At 38.3% G+C, this 17,891-nt stretch overlaps 1 protein-coding gene across 2 annotated transcripts in view; it reads left to right on the top strand.

The window, feature by feature from the left end:
* The window catches only part of LOC134792154 (uncharacterized), a 187,951-nt gene that overhangs the window by 140,839 nt on the left and 29,221 nt on the right, over positions 1-17,891 (top strand). For both annotated transcript variants that reach the window (XM_063763375.1, XM_063763377.1), the window contains one exon: positions 8,974-9,202. In XM_063763375.1, coding sequence (XP_063619445.1) covers positions 8,974-9,202 — 229 coding nt within the window. The remainder of the gene's footprint in view (positions 1-8,973; positions 9,203-17,891) is intronic.

Below are 17,891 nucleotides of genomic sequence, written 5' to 3' on the forward strand. Positions count from 1 at the left end.
TACTTAAAAAAAAATTCGTACACAGGTTATGCGTCGGATCCTAACGATTTGATATACTGAACTAACGTGAACTAACGATGAACTAACGATATAGATATGCCATTTGCGGGCACTCGATATGGGGCGGTCAACTTCACGTGAAGTTGACCTCCCCACTTTCGTTTAAAAAAAAAAAAACATCTTTTAGTCGGATCCTAACGATTTAAAATACTGAACTAACGTGAACTAACGATGAACTAACGATTCTAATTGAAAGAATCCATAAAATCGGTTTTGGGGCGGTAGCGTGAAGTTGACCGCCCCACTTATGTTATTTTTTTTAAATACGTAATGTAGTCGGATCCTAACGATTTCACATGCTGAACTAACATGAACTAACGATGAACTAACGACTACATATCGATTCCAATTGATTGGAACCATAAATACAGTTTTGGAGCGGAAAGCGATGTTGGCGCTCCCCTACTTTAAAAAAAATTCGTACACAAGTTATGCGTCGGATCCTAACGATTTGATATACTGAACTAACGTGAACTAACGATGAACTAACGATATAGATATGCCATTTGCGGGCACTCGATATGGGGCGGTCAACTTCACGTGAAGTTGACCTCCCCACTTTCGTTTTTTTAAAAAAAACATCTTTTAGTCGGATCCTAACGATTTAAAATACTGAACTAACGTGAACTAACGATGAACTAACGACTACATATCGATTCCAATTGATTGGAACCATAAATACAGTTTTGGAGCGGAAGACGGTGTTGGCGCTCCCCTACTTAAAAAAAAATTCGTACACAGGTTATGCGTCGGATCCTAACGATTTGATATACTGAACTAACGTGAACTAACGATGAACTAACGATATAGATATGCCATTTGCGGGCACTCGATATGGGGCGGTCAACTTCACGTGAAGTTGACCTCCCCACTTTCGTTTTTAAAAAAAAAACATCTTTTAGTCGGATCATAACGATTTAAAATACTGAACTAACGTGAACTAACGATGAACTAACGATTCTAATTGAAAGAATCCATAAAATCGGTTTTGGGGCGGTAGCGTGAAGTTGACCTCCCCACTTATGTTATTTTTTTTAAATACGTAATGTAGTCGGATCCTAACGATTTCACATGCTGAACTAACATGAACTAACGATGAACTAACGACTACATATCGATTCCAATTGATTGGAACCATAAATACAGTTTTGGAGCGGAAAGCGATGTTGGCGCTCCCCTACTTTAAAAAAAATTCGTACACAAGTTATGCGTCGGATCCTAACGATTTGATATACTGAACTAACGTGAACTAACGATGAACTAACGATATAGATATGCCATTTGCGGGCACTCGATATGGGGCGGTCAACTTCACGTGAAGTTGACCTCCCCACTTTCGTTTTTAAAAAAAAAACATCTTTTAGTCGGATCCTAACGATTTAAAATACTGAACTAACGTGAACTAACGATGAACTAACGACTACATATCGATTCCAATTGATTGGAACCATAAATACAGTTTTGGAGCGGAAGACGGTGTTGGCGCTCCCCTACTTAAAAAAAAATTCGTACACAGGTTATGCGTCGGATCCTAACGATTTGATATACTGAACTAACGTGAACTAACGATGAACTAACGATATAGATATGCCATTTGCGGGCACTCGATATGGGGCGGTCAACTTCACGTGAAGTTGACCTCCCCACTTTCGTTTTTAAAAAAAAAACATCTTTTAGTCGGATCCTAACGATTTAAAATACTGAACTAACGTGAACTAACGATGAACTAACGATTCTAATTGAAAGAATCCATAAAATCGGTTTTGGGGCGGTAGCGTGAAGTTGACCACCCCACTTATGTTATTTTTTTTAAATACGTAATGTAGTCGGATCCTAACGATTTCACATGCTGAACTAACATGAACTAACGATGAACTAACGACTACATATCGATTCCAATTGATTGGAACCATAAATACAGTTTTGGAGCGGAAGACGGTGTTGGCGCTCCCCTACTTTAAAAAAAATTCGTACACAAGTTATGCGTCGGATCCTAACGATTTGATATACTGAACTAACGTGAACTAACGATGAACTAACGATATAGATATGCCATTTGCGGGCACTCGATATGGGGCGGTCAACTTCACGTGAAGTTGACCTCCCCACTTTCGTTTTAAAAAAAAAAAACATCTTTTAGTCGGATCCTAACGATTTAAAATACTGAACTAACGTGAACTAACGATGAACTAACGATTCTAATTGAAAGAATCCATAAAATCGGTTTTGGGGCGGTAGCGTGAAGTTGACCGCCCCACTTATGTTATTTTTTTTAAATACGTAATGTAGTCGGATCCTAACGATTTCACATGCTGAACTAACATGAATTAACGATGAACTAACGACTACATATCGATTCCAATTGATTGGAACCATAAATACAATTTTGGAGCGGAAGACGGTGTTGGCGCTCCCCTACTTTAAAAAAAAATTCGTACACAAGTTATGCGTCGGATCCTAACGATTTGATATACTGAACTAACGTGAACTAACGATGAACTAACGATATAGATATGCCATTTGCGGGCACTCGATATGGGGCGGTCAACTTCACGTGAAGTTGACCGCCCCACAAAATTGAAAAAAAAAAATACTTAGAATCGGATCCTAACGATTTAATATACTGAACTAACGTGAACTAACGATTATCTATCGATTCTAATTGATAAAAACCATAAAATCGATTTTGGGGCGGTAGCGTGAAGTTGACCTCCCCACTTTTGTTTTTTAAAAAAATCGATGTTGTAGTCGGATCCTAACGATTTAATATACTGAACTAACGTGAACTAACGATGAACTAACGATATAGATATGCCATTTGCGGGCACTCGATATGGGGCGGTCAACTTCACGATCATGGCGCACTGGATATGCGTGTTGGATTTTAAAATGCTGAACGCGTAAAGGAAGGAAGATAGTTTTGATTTTACTTTGGCTATATGTTTTTTCCAGTCTAAGTGGGTATCAATAGTTAGTCCTAGTAGAGTACATTCAGTCTCTTCTTTTATGTTTAAATCTTGCAGTAGTGGTGTCAAGTCAGTCGGTCGTTTCTGGTGTGGTCTAAATTGTATAGTCTTTGTTTTATCTGTATTTATCTACAAGACCATAAATTGACTATAAATACTATTTATAGTCAAGTTATGGTCTTGTAGCCATTGTGAAATTTCAAAAAAGGTTTCATTTATGTGTGAAAAGTTATTATTTGGGTCATTGGTTGCCATAAATTTAATTAGCAATCTTGAGGCCTTTCTCGAGGGACTGTATCGATTCATATCCTGAATTTTTGACTTTCGCGCGATAGAAAAAAAACTACGAACATAATTCTAAAATGCATTTTAAAAATTTGTAACAACTTATGCACGAAAGCTCAAAATATAAAAATTGCTTCTAAAAATCGGCAATATCATATTTGAGGAACATAACGATTCCTTTATTTTTATTTAAACGTACCTATGTACAAATATTTAAATATAATAATATGATATCAGCGCTCCCGGTACGCACTTCCATCTCGCTCACGCTTGAGGCCCAACTCGGAGTAGTGGTGTAACCTGTTTTTTTTTCTTGATGCAAGCATATATGTACTCTTATACATATCATGGTATAATAATATACTCCGCCTGGTACTCCATTCCGAGATTCGCGTATGACCTAACTGACACGCGCCTACGTCATCATGCTGTTTACAGGTTCTCAAACTTTGAAATGAAGGAGAATTTTAACCAACGGTGAAAATTATTTTAACGGCATTAATTTTAAGTTATTCATGTAGAAACATAGTAAAATAAAACAAATCTAATGTATTAAATTAAACTTTATTTATCTATACAAGACAAACGTTTAAAAAACTAATTCACAGTTACACATTAATTACCAAGCTTACGACGTGAAAAGTTTGGAAAACACTGCGACTGCTGACACTGAGCGAGAAGGAAATAACAATTAACACGCGTTCGACAAGGATGACGGTCAGGGCATGAAGTTATCTAGATCCGAATTGTCAAATGTGCACAGCGCTATCCTGTGTTGCCAGTAGTATAAACAGAATTACCCGAAAGTCTGAAATTTCTTTCGTGAATCGGAAGATATTGCTAACGAGTAATTAAAAATGACGTGTTATTGTAAAATTTAAGCTAAAAATCTATAAAACCTGTCAACCGCCTAGCAACGAAAAAATACGGCTCTAAATTATAAATTTTATTTTTATTTTAAGTTCAGCCGCTTTACGGATTTTTGCGTATCAATCCCTCGATTTATAATAGCTTATAATGGGAAAAGACAAAAAAAAGCAAGCGAGTACTTAGCAGCAGCCCAAACGCGTTTCTTGGGGCCCTACACGGACGTGACAGCCGCCGTCAATCAACGAAATCAAGCCAAAAGAACAAAAATATCCATTGAAAAATAGTGTTTACACATAAATGTTCTTATAAATCTTACCACTGAAGCGTATTTTGTGCAAGTGATGTTTTCGTGTACCTCATAAGAAATTACACACGTTGCCAAGGGATCGATAGGAGTCCAAAAGACGTACCTTCCGCCACAAGAAAGCCAGCTGCAGCAAACGGCGCAGGGCCGAGGCCCTTCAGCGTCCTTGCCCGCTGAGCCAGGGCTTGCGACAGGACGTCATCAATCAACTTATATATACATATTTTTATCCTTTACATTATTAAGCATAGGTATTGTTAATTTTAGTCTAATTTTAATATGAGCTGTCCCACTAAAGTAGCGTGCCCACACTGTCCCGGTTCTTCTAAGTTGTATGCAGGGTCAAGGGGCCTTAATGTGCATATCGGTAAGGTTCACAAAGAAAGTGCCGGGCCCTCTAGCTCCGACCCCAGTACAGTGCCCGCGCAAGGTGTACCCACGATTGATGCAGGTCTTCATAGTTTGCCTGCATTGAAAAGGAATGTCCGGGTGTTGAAGCACATCCCCAAAGGCGCGAGGAACCTTGCTGCAGGCAAATTGGCAAAATTGGTCGATGCGTGTCTCCGGACTAATGAGGTTAACGATTGGTTTGCTTTTCTGTCATTTCCTTTTACCGCGCTGAGGGTGCCTGAGGGCGGGACGGCCAGATCTTTGACCTCAAAGGTTAAGGAAAACATTGACAGTTCAAGTTTGTATTTTCCTGATACAGCCGGCCACAAACCGCCATCCTTGTACCGGGCAATAGAAGGCAAGGTTCATGATGGAGATTTGAGAGGGGCGGTTCGTCTCCTGTTGTCCGATTCTTCTCTTGCTCCGTCTAGTGCCGACACTCTGGAGGCTCTGAGGGCTAAGCACCCTGCACCTTCTAGACCACATGATTTTCCGCCTGAGCCTGACCTAACGAGTCCTTTCCTTACAATATCAGTATCCGACGTTACTAACGCAATAGGTTCTTTTTACAATGGCTCTGCTGCCGGCATAGATGGCCTTCGCCCACAACATTTAAAGGAACTCACCTCGCTAAATGTGGGTGACAATGGATACAAACTTCTCGAGTCGCTTACCAAATTGTGTAATTTTCTTTTACGTGGCATGCTTAACCCCCAAGTCTGCCCTTATTTATATGGTGCGAGTTTATGCGCGTTAGAGAAAAAAGATGGAGGTGTAAGGCCCATTGCAATAGGTACAACCTTACGGCGACTCGTTGCTAAGTTGGGTTGCCGTTCGGTAAAGGATGAGATGGCAGCGTATTTTCAGCCGCGTCAAATAGGTTTTGGCACTCCTTTAGGTTGTGAGGCGGCAATCCATGCGACTAGGCATTTTGCTGAGTCCCGTGAGAACAGCGATACCGTTATATTAAAGCTTGACGTCAAGAATGCATTTAATTCGGTAGAAAGAGATATAATATTGGAACAGGTAAAGACACGTGTTCCAACTTTGTATCCCTTTCTTTTCCAATGTTATTCCTCTCCGAGTAACCTGTTCTTTGGTGACAGCACGATCTCTTCACAGGTAGGTGCTCAACAAGGAGATCCGTTGGGTCCTCTGGTATTTTGTCTTGCGATACAGAATTGTATAACGACCTTGCAGTCACCATTGAACGTGTGGTACCTGGATGATGGCACTATTGGAGGAAGCCCTAATGTAGTCCTGGATGATGTAAGTAGGCTCTTACCTTACTTACAATCAATTGGGCTAGAGGTAAATTCCACAAAATGTGAGCTGTATCCATGTGGTACCTCAGCATTAGATTCCGTGCCTAACTTCCAGTCGGTTTTTCCAGGTCTCCGGCTGCTGAACAAAACTTCATTTTCCTTATTAGGAGCACCCATTTTTCCAGAGGGGGTGAGCTCGGCGGTCCGGGCTAAGACTCAGGCACTGGAGTCTGCTTTTGTACATTTCAAACACTTGTCTGCGCACGTTTCACTCATCCTTCTTCGAAACTGCTTTGCAATGCCTCGTGTGACATATATCTTGAGAACTGCACCGATTTGGAGGTTTGATCAGGATGTACAGGTGTTTGATCGTGTACTTCGACAGGGCTTAGAGGGTGTTTTGAATGTCAGCTTTGATGAACCACAGTGGCGCCAGGCATCACTTCCTGTTCGGTATGGGGGTCTGGGGGTACGTTGCATGCGTGACGTCGGGTTGGTGGCTTTCCTAGCATCATCTCATGCGGCATCAGGTCTTGCCACTAGAATTCTCTCCTTAAATGGTGGCAATATCTGTATTACATTTCTCACGGAGGCTCTTTCCGAGTGGTCGTGCCGCTTTGCAGGAGTTGAACGACCAGAAAACCCCTCTTCACAAAGACTTTGGGATGATATTCTGTGCCGTGAGTGGCATAAGGGCCTATTGGAGAGTGCTGTAGGGAAGGACGTTCCCAGGCTAAAGGCTGTTAGGGAACCTGAGTCCGGGGCATGGTTGCATGCCTTGCCGTCACCACACTTGGGAACCTTACTTGATAATGACACGTTACGGATGGCGGTAGCACTGAGAATTGGGGGCAAGGTGTGCGAGCCACATCAGTGTAAGTGCGGGGCAATGGTGGAGGCGGATGGTCACCACGGGCTAAGCTGCTTGCGGTGTGTGGGTAGGATACCTAGGCACTGTGCCATTAATGAATTAATAAGGCGAGCTTTGGTGTCGGCGAACGTCCCATGTATCATGGAGCCCCAGGGCCTAAGTCGTTTGGACGGCAAGAGACCGGATGGTCTTACACTTGTTCCTTGGGCGAAGGGCCGCAGCTTGCTTTGGGATGCCACGTGTGTGAGTACTTTTGCACCCACTCATCTCACGCGCACGGTAAACAAGGCAGGTGCAGCGGCTGAAACTGCTGCTAGGTTGAAGCACACCAAGTACGCGAACCTTGAACAGGTGTACGATTTTGTCCCGGTTGCCGTCGAGACGGCGGGGCCTTGGTGTGCCGAGGCCAAAGCCTTTATTAAGGATATAGGGCGACGCTTAAGGGATAGGGGCTGCGACCCTCGCTCTGGTTCTTTCCTTATCCAACAAATATCACTGGCCATTCAGCGGGGTAATGCCGCCAGTATTTTTGGCACATTTGATCCGGGAGACAATCAGAGTGGAGGGCAATATTTTATTTGTTAAGTTCGTTTTACTCATTCTTAGGTTTATTTTAGTTTATAATTTGTATGTTTAATCTATTGTAATCGAAATGTTTTTAATAATCAAGTATTAAAGCTAAAATACATATAAATGAAAATTATAAAATTATAAAGAAATATTTTAACTTATTAACCATAGGTATAATGTACCCATGTAACATGTTATGTTGAAATAAAGTGGCAATGTTATTGTGACGTAAGCCCGTGTCACTCTGGGAATGGAAGACCATGTTTTATTAGACCATGATACATATACATATATCGAGAAGAAGACGGAGGGGGAGGGGAGCGCAGAAATCTTTAACTTAAACCTGTAGATGTTTGACCTCCAAAAAAGTTAAAGGCATCGATTTTTTTCTGTCACCAAAGTGGGCTTGCTGGTGGAACACATTATTGACTTAATATATGTATATATCTCAGTACCTATTGCATATTTTCAATTGTTATTCAATTCCAATTTTTTTATAAAATGCCTCCTACCTCCTAAACTAAATGACATTAACTTGAGCACCACTCCCATGCCCAATAACTATTTAAGATCAAGAAAAAGAAAGCCACACTTGTAGTGATTTGAAATTCTTAAAAGTGACTCGTACACTCGCGTGTAGGTATGTATTAATCACATTACAGCAGTCGGTTGATGATTGTAATGTAAACAAAGAATGTAAACAAACAAAACCACGTAGCCCTGTCATACAGCCACTGGTAAACATTCCTAGCAGCAACTTGTACGGGCAAACTACACTCCACCTGCAAATTTTTTGTGTCGGTTTAGATTAGTAACGTTCAGTCAACCTACGAGAGCCTTATTTTATCTGTGCCGTTTCACCATTGGCTGAATGCGTGACGAGTCACGTGGTTTTGTTTGTTTACCTTTTTTATGTTGCCTACCTAAAAGTACACTATGTCCCCTATAGTAACAATTCGTATATTATTTGATAATATGTTGAAATGTAATAGCAAATTGTCCAGCATGGTACGACAGAGTATTTACATGTCATTGGTCATGGGGTAGGATTAGAACCGTGTGACAAATAGAACTATAAGGGTATGCGTACGCATGCTTTCAGCTTTTCGATGCGTACGCATCTTCATACTAACGAGCAATTTCTCATATATAAAATGCGGCTCGATGCTGACAGATGTGATTCCACCCTAAAGGAACTAAACAGCAAGAAAGGCGGATAGGTACATGAACTTGGCGAGACCCTATTCTGAATAATAAATAATAAATGGAATAAAGTGACAAGATGAGCGATAGACATGAAAGAAAATATCATGTTGTGCAAACCCTATAAAGCAATTTTCGAAGAGAGTCTTTAAGCGAATAATAATGTTAATAACCAAATCTTATTTCCAGTCAGAAGAAGAACAGCGCGCCGGCTCCCTCCCCCGCCTACCCTCCATCGCGGGCACCGCCACCGCGCCCGCCGGGCCCGTCAAGTCGGCGCGATACCGCGCACCTGGATTCCGCACGGCGACGCGGGCGGCGTCAGCGCCGGGGCTGCACGCGCCGCGCCGACGCCGACCGCCGCCGGCGGCAGTGCAGCCGTCGCCTGCTGCGCCTGCTTCCGCGCCTAGCTTACAAGGTATGTTTTTACACTTCTTACTTCCTGAGGGCCACGGAACGCACGCTCGACGCTGACTCAGACGGCCGTACATTTGTTTTAAACCAATGTATGGCGTCATAAACGTGCGTTTCGTGGCCGAGGTGTTAGGATTAAACTAATGCCTGACGCTGACGTCGGTGTTTTTCGTTACTAGCTCCTTGATTTGCTTAGTACATATGTACACGAATTGATTTTATGCATACTTATGTCTGGATAAGATAGCATCATTTACATTTTACGATAACTCAACCAAATCAGACATTCGACAAAACAAAACAAGCTAATATTTCACCTACAACAGTCAACTTGACACCAAATGCCGTTAACCTAAAATATTGAAAAGTTACAAATCAGCATAACAAGTAACATTCTTACAGTCACGTACCTATTTGCCAACTGTTAGCAACGATGACGGTATGATTAGATGCTTTAGAAGCGGTAGGTTAGGTACCAAGACCGTAACGAATGTTTTATGCAAATACTTTTAGTTAGCGGAGTATGCTGCATAAGCAATGACGCTGGGAAAATTGGTAAAAGTGCCGTTTCTAAATGCGTACACTACATTTTTGCACATCATTAATACTGATATATTAATGTAAATGTTTAAATTGGATTGAATATTTGATTATCCACTTTTGGGAAAACTGGCGATGCGAATTTACTACGTTAGTATCGAATTTAAACTGTTGTGAGACATACTAACATTGAATAATTTTACGGTTTAGACTCACTTGTTTTTAGTCACTCGCGCGCGAGTGACTAAAAACAAGTGAGTTTAAACCGTAAAATTATATTTAATCATTTTATAGATACTTATTTAATGGTAGACATAATAATTTAGATTTAGAATGGCAAGATTACCGCCGTTAGCAGCTATTAAAAAACGAAGTCTAATTAAACCACTCAAACTAAAAATCCATGCACCGATAATGTTATATGCAATGGACGTAGGTACTCGTTTATGTTTTCACGCTTGTTTCTGGTCAAATTTATGCCAAACAGAACTGTTCAAAGGAGTGACTAATTCGCACGTGGCCTGTGTCGTGAACGTCGTGATTATTGAATTCTCTGATAATTAACTTTGATAACACTAACAAACAAATTGCCATCCATTGATTTACAGTTCTATTCAAATTTGCTCAGTACCACATATGTGTACAAGGTGGCCCAAAATTACGCTGGCAAAGAATTTTTAGGAATAGTTTTTTTACGTCTTACAAAAGGGGCACAGGGGCTAAAAGCTACAAAATCTTTAAAATGTAATAGGCAAGAAATTATGTAGCCATTCATCTTTTTTTCTTAAGTGCCTTTCGAAACGACAAATTTACTTTCGCAAATGTAAAATTTTAAGATACACATTAGTAGGTAGTTGAACACTCGGTACAAATTTCCTTTTAAAATTGCAAAATCACAAAATTAACCGTCCGTTTCGCTAAAACAAAGCAAGTACGTTTCCTTCGTATTTAGAACAACCAGTACTTACCACCCGCATACTGTGTCGCCAAGTCTGTTTAAGCAGACTGGCTAAGGAGGTCAAGCCTCTTTACGTCCGACGTTGTTTTTGCAATTGATATCTTTATGCACGGACAGCGATCGAAACGTGAAAAGAGTGGCGAGAAACCTTCAATGGAATTCCGAATTTTTTTGCAGACTCTGTGAAGGTTAGCCATTAAGTGATAGACTTTTGAAATTCTATTAAGAAAGCGGTTTCTACTCTGTTGCCTACGATAAGAGATGCTGCCTTCTCTTTTTTTATGAACCGTGAAGTTATGTCGTTATTTTATTGCATTAACTGCAGTTATCATGATTTGTTGTATCTACACGGATGTGTGGGATGTATTAAGATAAGATAAGATAAGATAATCATTTATTGCATAATTATAGGTGTTACAGAAAGGTGGATTACATAATATGTATTTTAGTGGACTCACTATAATTTGCCTGTCAGGCGTACAATATTTGTTTACTTAAAATCTATACAAACTAATAACTATACCTACTTAATCTATATTAACTATTTACAATGTTTGTAATTGCCATATTTCTCCTTTTTAGCCTAGTTTTACCTAAGAAGAAAAAATAAGGCAGTGCTATCAACTATCCTATTATATAGTGGTTGAGAAATCTATATCAAAAAAATCATTAATATTGTAAGGCATCTTCTTTTTCAATACGTATACTAAAGATTTTTTAAATGCCTTTGCATCCTGATCTTTAATTGAGTCAGGTAATTTATTAAATAATTTGGCAGCCATTACGTATAAGCTTTTATTATAATAGGCGGTTTTTACAGGGATTTTTGGGAGTATCTCATACTTATTTTGATGATTTCGGGGCAAGTTTTTTTCTATTTTTCTAGAGAGATTTATATTATCTTTGACAAATATGCACGCTTCCAATATAAACATAGAGGGGAGAGTTAGGATATCAAGTTTATAGAACAGAGGCTTGCAACTATCATTATATCTGGCTCTTGCAATAGATCGAACACATTTTTTTTGTAGAATAAACACGTCATTTTTATTACAAGAATTTCCCCAGTGCAGTAAACCATATCTCAAGATAGAAGATACTTGGCCATGATACGCACAGAGCGCAGTTTTTTGGGAAGACATAGTTGAGATTTTCCTAAGAGCATAAACATATTTACTTAGGTTTTTACAAAGATTATTTGTATGTGCTTTCCAGCTTCCATGACAGTCTAACGTCAATCCAAGAAATTTAATTTCTGTTACTTCTTGTAATGGAAGATTCTCATATTTTAGTACAATCTCTTTTGGCTTTGACTGTGGCAGGTAGAACTGCATAAATTTTGTTTTGCTTAAGTTAACAATGAGTTGATTCATAGTGAACCATTTCATAACATTGTTTAATGCCAAGTTTAGTCTGTCCTGATAGGTATCGCTGTCATTTCCTGTAACTAAGATAGTTGTATCATCAGCAAGGAGAACCGTACGATTTTTAGTAACGTTGGGCAAGTCGTTGATAAATAATAAAAACAACAAAGGCCCCAATATACTACCCTGCGGTACACCTCGTTCTACTGTTCTATTTATCGAGTTCGAGACAAGTTCTGTTTTGCTTTTTTTATCAATGCGAGTTATAACGGTGTACTGCTTCCTATTTTCTAAATAAGATTTGATGAGGTCGAAAACAGTCCCTCGTACTCCGTATTGATATATTTTATTTAGTAACAACTTATGGGATACAAAATCGAACGCTTTAGTCATGTCCATGAAAATAGCTGTGACAGGTTGACGAGTATTTAAGCATTCTGAGATTGTGTTCATTAATTCGACGATAGCTAAGGTAGTCGATCTGTTTTTCCTAAAGCCGAATTGTTCTCTAGCCAATATGTTATATTTCTCGAAGAATTTACTTAACCTATTGTAGATAGATCTTTCGAATATTTTAGAAAAGATTGAAGTTAAAGCTATTGGGCGATAGTTTTCACACTGTTCTTTGTCGCCTTTTTTGTATACAGGTTTAACAACTGTTACCTTTAGATTTTCTGGATATATGCCAGTAAGTATACTTAAATTAATTAGGTGCGAGAGTGGTTCTACTATCGCATTTGAACATGTTTTGATCACTTTCGTACATATCCCATCATGTCCGACACTCTGCGAATTTTTCAAGCCTTTTATAATATTTGAGATTTCTTTTGGGGAGGTTGGCTGCATAAAAATAGAATTTTCAACGAGGTCTATATTGTTGTCTGGTATAGCCCCTGTATCCTGTTTAAAATACGTGTTAGCTAGTTCAACAAAGGTGTTATTAAAAGCATTCGCTATATGTAGAGGACTGTGCAGAATTTTACCTTTGTAATTTATCTGTTTTATCTCTGGTCTAGGGTTTATGTATTTACTCTGATTTATAATATGCCATATTGCTTTACTTTTGTTATTAGACTTATTGATAAGGTTAAAATTTTCGAGTCTCTGGGAATACGTAATTACTTTTTTCAGCAATTTATTGTAGCTTTTGTAGTGATTGCTGTACAGGTTTCTATTTTTCAGATATTGTAAGTATATTATTCTTTTTTGTCTACATGATTTCCTAATGCCATTTGTTAACCACACTGGTTTTCGTTTTGTGTTACATTTTACTAATTTAAATGGGAAGCATAAGTCGTAGAACAATTTAAAACTATTATAAAAATTATCATATGCAGTATTGCAGTCATTACTCTCGTAGACATCAGAAAGCGTCAGACTTGCTAAACAATTTTGAAATTTAAATAAGTTGTCTTTACAATAGTCTCGTTTTTTAATAAACCATGTATCGAGAATATCTTTATTTTTAACAGGGCATTTTAGAATTTGCGCCGAATGATCTGATAGGTTCAGATGTAAAACTTTACTTTGGCACCCTTTAATATTGTGGATTATATTATCTACACAAGTCCCACTTGCTAGTCTTGTGGTTTGTTTAAATTCCACTTTTAGGTTGTGACTCAGTAGTAGGTTTTCAAATTCTCGGGATGTTTTAGTGTCTTGCATCATGTTAATGTTAAAGTCACCGCTAATTACGATCTTTTTCTTATATGAGTTACATAATTTTAACAACACTGATTCCAAAATATACATAAATTCATTTAAATTAGCCTCGTTTGGCACTCTATATATACAAACAACTACGATGTTATCCTTTAGTAGATGCACGGCACAACATTCAAATACAAGATTAACAGATAGTTCCTTGAATTCTATTAGTTCCTTATAATCTATACCTTTTCTTACTAGAATACACGCGCCCCCTCTTCTTGCATTCCGACAGTGAATGGCTGACACATTAAAGTTTAAAATGTTCAAATTTGTATGTTCGCCCTTCTTTATAAAGTGCTCCGTTAAGCAAATGACATCAACCTCGTCACCCGTAATGAGCATTTCATCTAATGCTGCCTCTAGGTTTTCTTTCTTATTTAGAATCCCAGCAATGTTTTGATGAAGAATTACCATGTTACTGAATTTCATTGTTTTTTGGGTCTCGAAAAAAAGTGTTGTTTGTATTTATTTCTTTTTCTGCTTCAGTTTGGGTAGTTGTTTCCGAGTTGTTCCGGTAGTTGTTTAACTGCGTGGGTATTGGATATGAACATTATGTAGTAGGTAGACCGTATCCATCTCTTTTAGTACCTACGTTATACAGCTAGAAGATCAATATGTGAGCAATAAACATATTCTATTCTATTCTAAACGAACGAGAAACATATGTACATGTACAAATCAATTCTCAGAAAAGTGCATTTAAATTAAGGAAAAGGATTAGATTATTAGAATAAGCAAATATTCAAGAGTTTTTAGTTAAACATTTATCTAATACGTAAAACATGATATTTAATGATTCATGGCGGAGACCGATCCGATCTTTGTTATGTAGGGTATATACTACATTATATTACTTGTAAATTACAATCCCAATATTCCCATTATTTCCCATGTTGACTATTATGTTAATGTCTATAACTATTTCAATTACCTACAATAACTGTTTTTTGCTGAAGTAGATATTCAATTATCTGTCGAAACTGCAATTTGCGTATCATTATAAGTCAACCATGTCAACAGATTGCAATTTTTCCCACAGTTATTGACATTATACTTTTTAAATAAAAAATATAAAGACCTTACGTCAAAGCGATAAGAACTATATTTGAATGGCTGTAAAGTAATATAGTTTGATTCGCAAACATTCAACCCACTTAGCATTGCACAGGCTTATTGAAACTAAGTAAACGTTACGATTTCCATGGATTTCTGTAAAAGCACTTCAATGAAAATAAATCACGTAATATGTTCTGCAACGTACTCCGGTTAATATCAATTTCAGTTGCACATTCTTATGCAGTTTTGCTAACTATTGCACATGGTCGACGATATCTTAAACAAAGTTATCTTAAAAGAACAAATAAGAGAAATTACTACAAAATAATAAAGGATAATAAGATAAAATAATTCTATTACCTAGATAGATAGACTTATCTTGGGCCCCCTTTAGGATTAGAGATAGAACTCTCTTAAAATATATCATTTATAAATTGCCGGCTTATCTTCAAGTATCAAGAATTATTCTCATTATAAAACCAAATAGGTCATTTTATGGCATCAAGTTGGGACAAAGTAAGATTACTATGTAATTGTAAACCGAGTAAACCTAATACGAACACCAAGATGCTCTTCATCTTGTAAATGATGTTAGCTGCCTTTCTCTGACTACGTTACTCGTATAATATCATACGCCACAAATGATACGTACGACGGTACGGTACGGTAAAATGTATATAGGTACATATACAATATATGACGATACATTGTATATGTACCTATATACATTTTCGCTATATGGCATAAAGTTATAGAGTATAAATAATACATCTTTGACGTCACTGTACGTTGTTTGCTTTGCAAGTATGTAACCGACGACGTCAAAGGAAGCTGAGAGCCTACCGCGAAACACGTTCGTCGTGTTGCCTCCCTGTCACACTTACGTACGAATTTACAAGTGCGACAGAGAGGCAAAAAGTCGAACGTGGTTCGCGGTAGGGCCTATCGCTACCGGGTAGGCCCTCTGGGCCCAATTTCGACTCGCACGCAAATCGTTCAATATTTCATCGACAAACGCAATCGATTATCTTACGCTCAGAACAATTGAAGTAAGAATAGCAGGAGTCCGTCTTTCCCCGGGTTCAACGAACCTTTCGCAAGGCTCCACGCGCCAGTTGCCAGTCACGGGTGGCGATTTTGCCGACGTCTAAACATTTTTGGAAACCATAATGATCGCTAAATGAGAAATTACAATTAATGCTATTACTACCAGTACAGGTAAACACGTCAACTAAAGTTTGCAGTTATTAAAAATCTGTTTATAAATGTCAAACTAATATGTAGTATGGCTAGAGCTAGTAGGTACTTAAAATTATGCCACCTACCACCGTCAAAGTACCAAGATACGAAAAGTTAAGTAACCTCTGTGTAAGAAACTGTTATGTTACTAAGGTTATTAACCTTTATATTGGATGGATGCAATCAGGAAGATTTTAGGATTAGGATTAAGAGCCAACGGGAGTGGTCATTTCTCAAACGTACTCCTCATTTTCCTCCGTGGTTTTTAAAGCTAGAACAATGATTTTTTCAACACAGATTAATATTGTCAATATCTGTGTCGGACCGTTTTGCTTTTTTTGATATTTTTGTTTTTTAAGGCGCAAGAGCCCTTCAAAAATGTCCAAAATGGCCTAATTGACTATGCCGCAATGAGAGGCGTGGCATTCAAAACTGATATCAATTAGCCAAAAAAGCAAAACGGTCCGACACAGATAATTTCATAATCATTTAGATTTCCAAATTTGGTTACGATTGGTTAAGTTTTGGAGGAGGAAACAGAGGAGTACGAAACCTCGATTTTTGAGATTTTTACGCAGGATTTTTCGCCTTGTCCTTATCGCACTACTTTTAGGTGCCGCTTCCGTTAGCGAGACGGGTATATTTACCTAAAATATTTAAAACTCAGCTCCTGTTTCGTCTTAAGGCGCTTTATAATATTAAGTACTTACATTTTACGTTTTCCTTGAATATTTTCACTCACATTTTGTTTTTATAATTTAAACAGGTCGTATTAAGGTGACTTTACATTGTCAGTTTTATAAAGAACAGTGAACGTTCGACTCGATGTACAATTGTACATTCGTTAGGTATATAGAATTGACATGTAATATGAATGATATTATAAATTAATTAATATGAATATGAATATAATATGAATATGAATATGAAACAAGTGTAAACCATTTGAGAAACGTTGACATGATATCTTACTGATTTCCATAAAACCAAACCTATGTCTGTACATACTGTTCTGAACGTCCTTGACGCACTCGTTTTTTATTGCATTAACAAGGCATAGCATAAATACCATATTCACTCGTATGCTTTGTTGTACACAATACAGTATCGGCGAGTGAAAGTCCAATCACACGGCTTGGTGCTGTATTGTCCCAGCAGATATTGTCCTAGATATAAGACAATATTGGAAAACTACGCACGCTTTTTATTCGTGGATCATTATATAGATGACACAAGACGCGAGAAAGGTCATCTCTAAAACATTTCATAGCTTAATTTTTGACGTGTCACCTGTGTCTTCTGCTCAATTTTAAAGGGAACAAACCGATGGCAACTTATTTCTTGCTGTTAGGACGTTATGTATTGCTACGCCAATGACAGCTGCCAGGTCAATTTCCCTGATAAAATAAGTGACGATCATTTCCCTGCCGCGATTAGAACGACCAATCCGTCACTAATTTTATCAAGAAAGATGACGGTGACGTCGGTGACAGCGCTCTCGTCTACGCCTGCCTGCTGATACCATCCGAATGACACCTTAACGGGTCTCAAAAGTATAGTATCGAACTATCGACACTGTAACGTGATTCATCCTTTCAATTATTCAATAATGTATGTGGATTGTAACGCCTCGCATTGTATATCTACCAAGTATACCAAACCATAAAGAATTAACCAGGTTAAACGTTAAACAGTAGAGCTCGCTTTAATTCCAATCTAGGACGCCAAAGACATGCTCTACTAAGAAGTACGAAGAACCATAAACATCTTGGTGATTTCGCCACTATTATCCTACTCCCAAGAACACTAACAACATTGCTAAGAAG

The sequence above is a fragment of the Cydia splendana genome, chromosome 7, assembly GCF_910591565.1.
Source record: "Cydia splendana chromosome 7, ilCydSple1.2, whole genome shotgun sequence".
Classification (NCBI taxonomy): Eukaryota; Metazoa; Arthropoda; class Insecta; order Lepidoptera; family Tortricidae; genus Cydia; species Cydia splendana.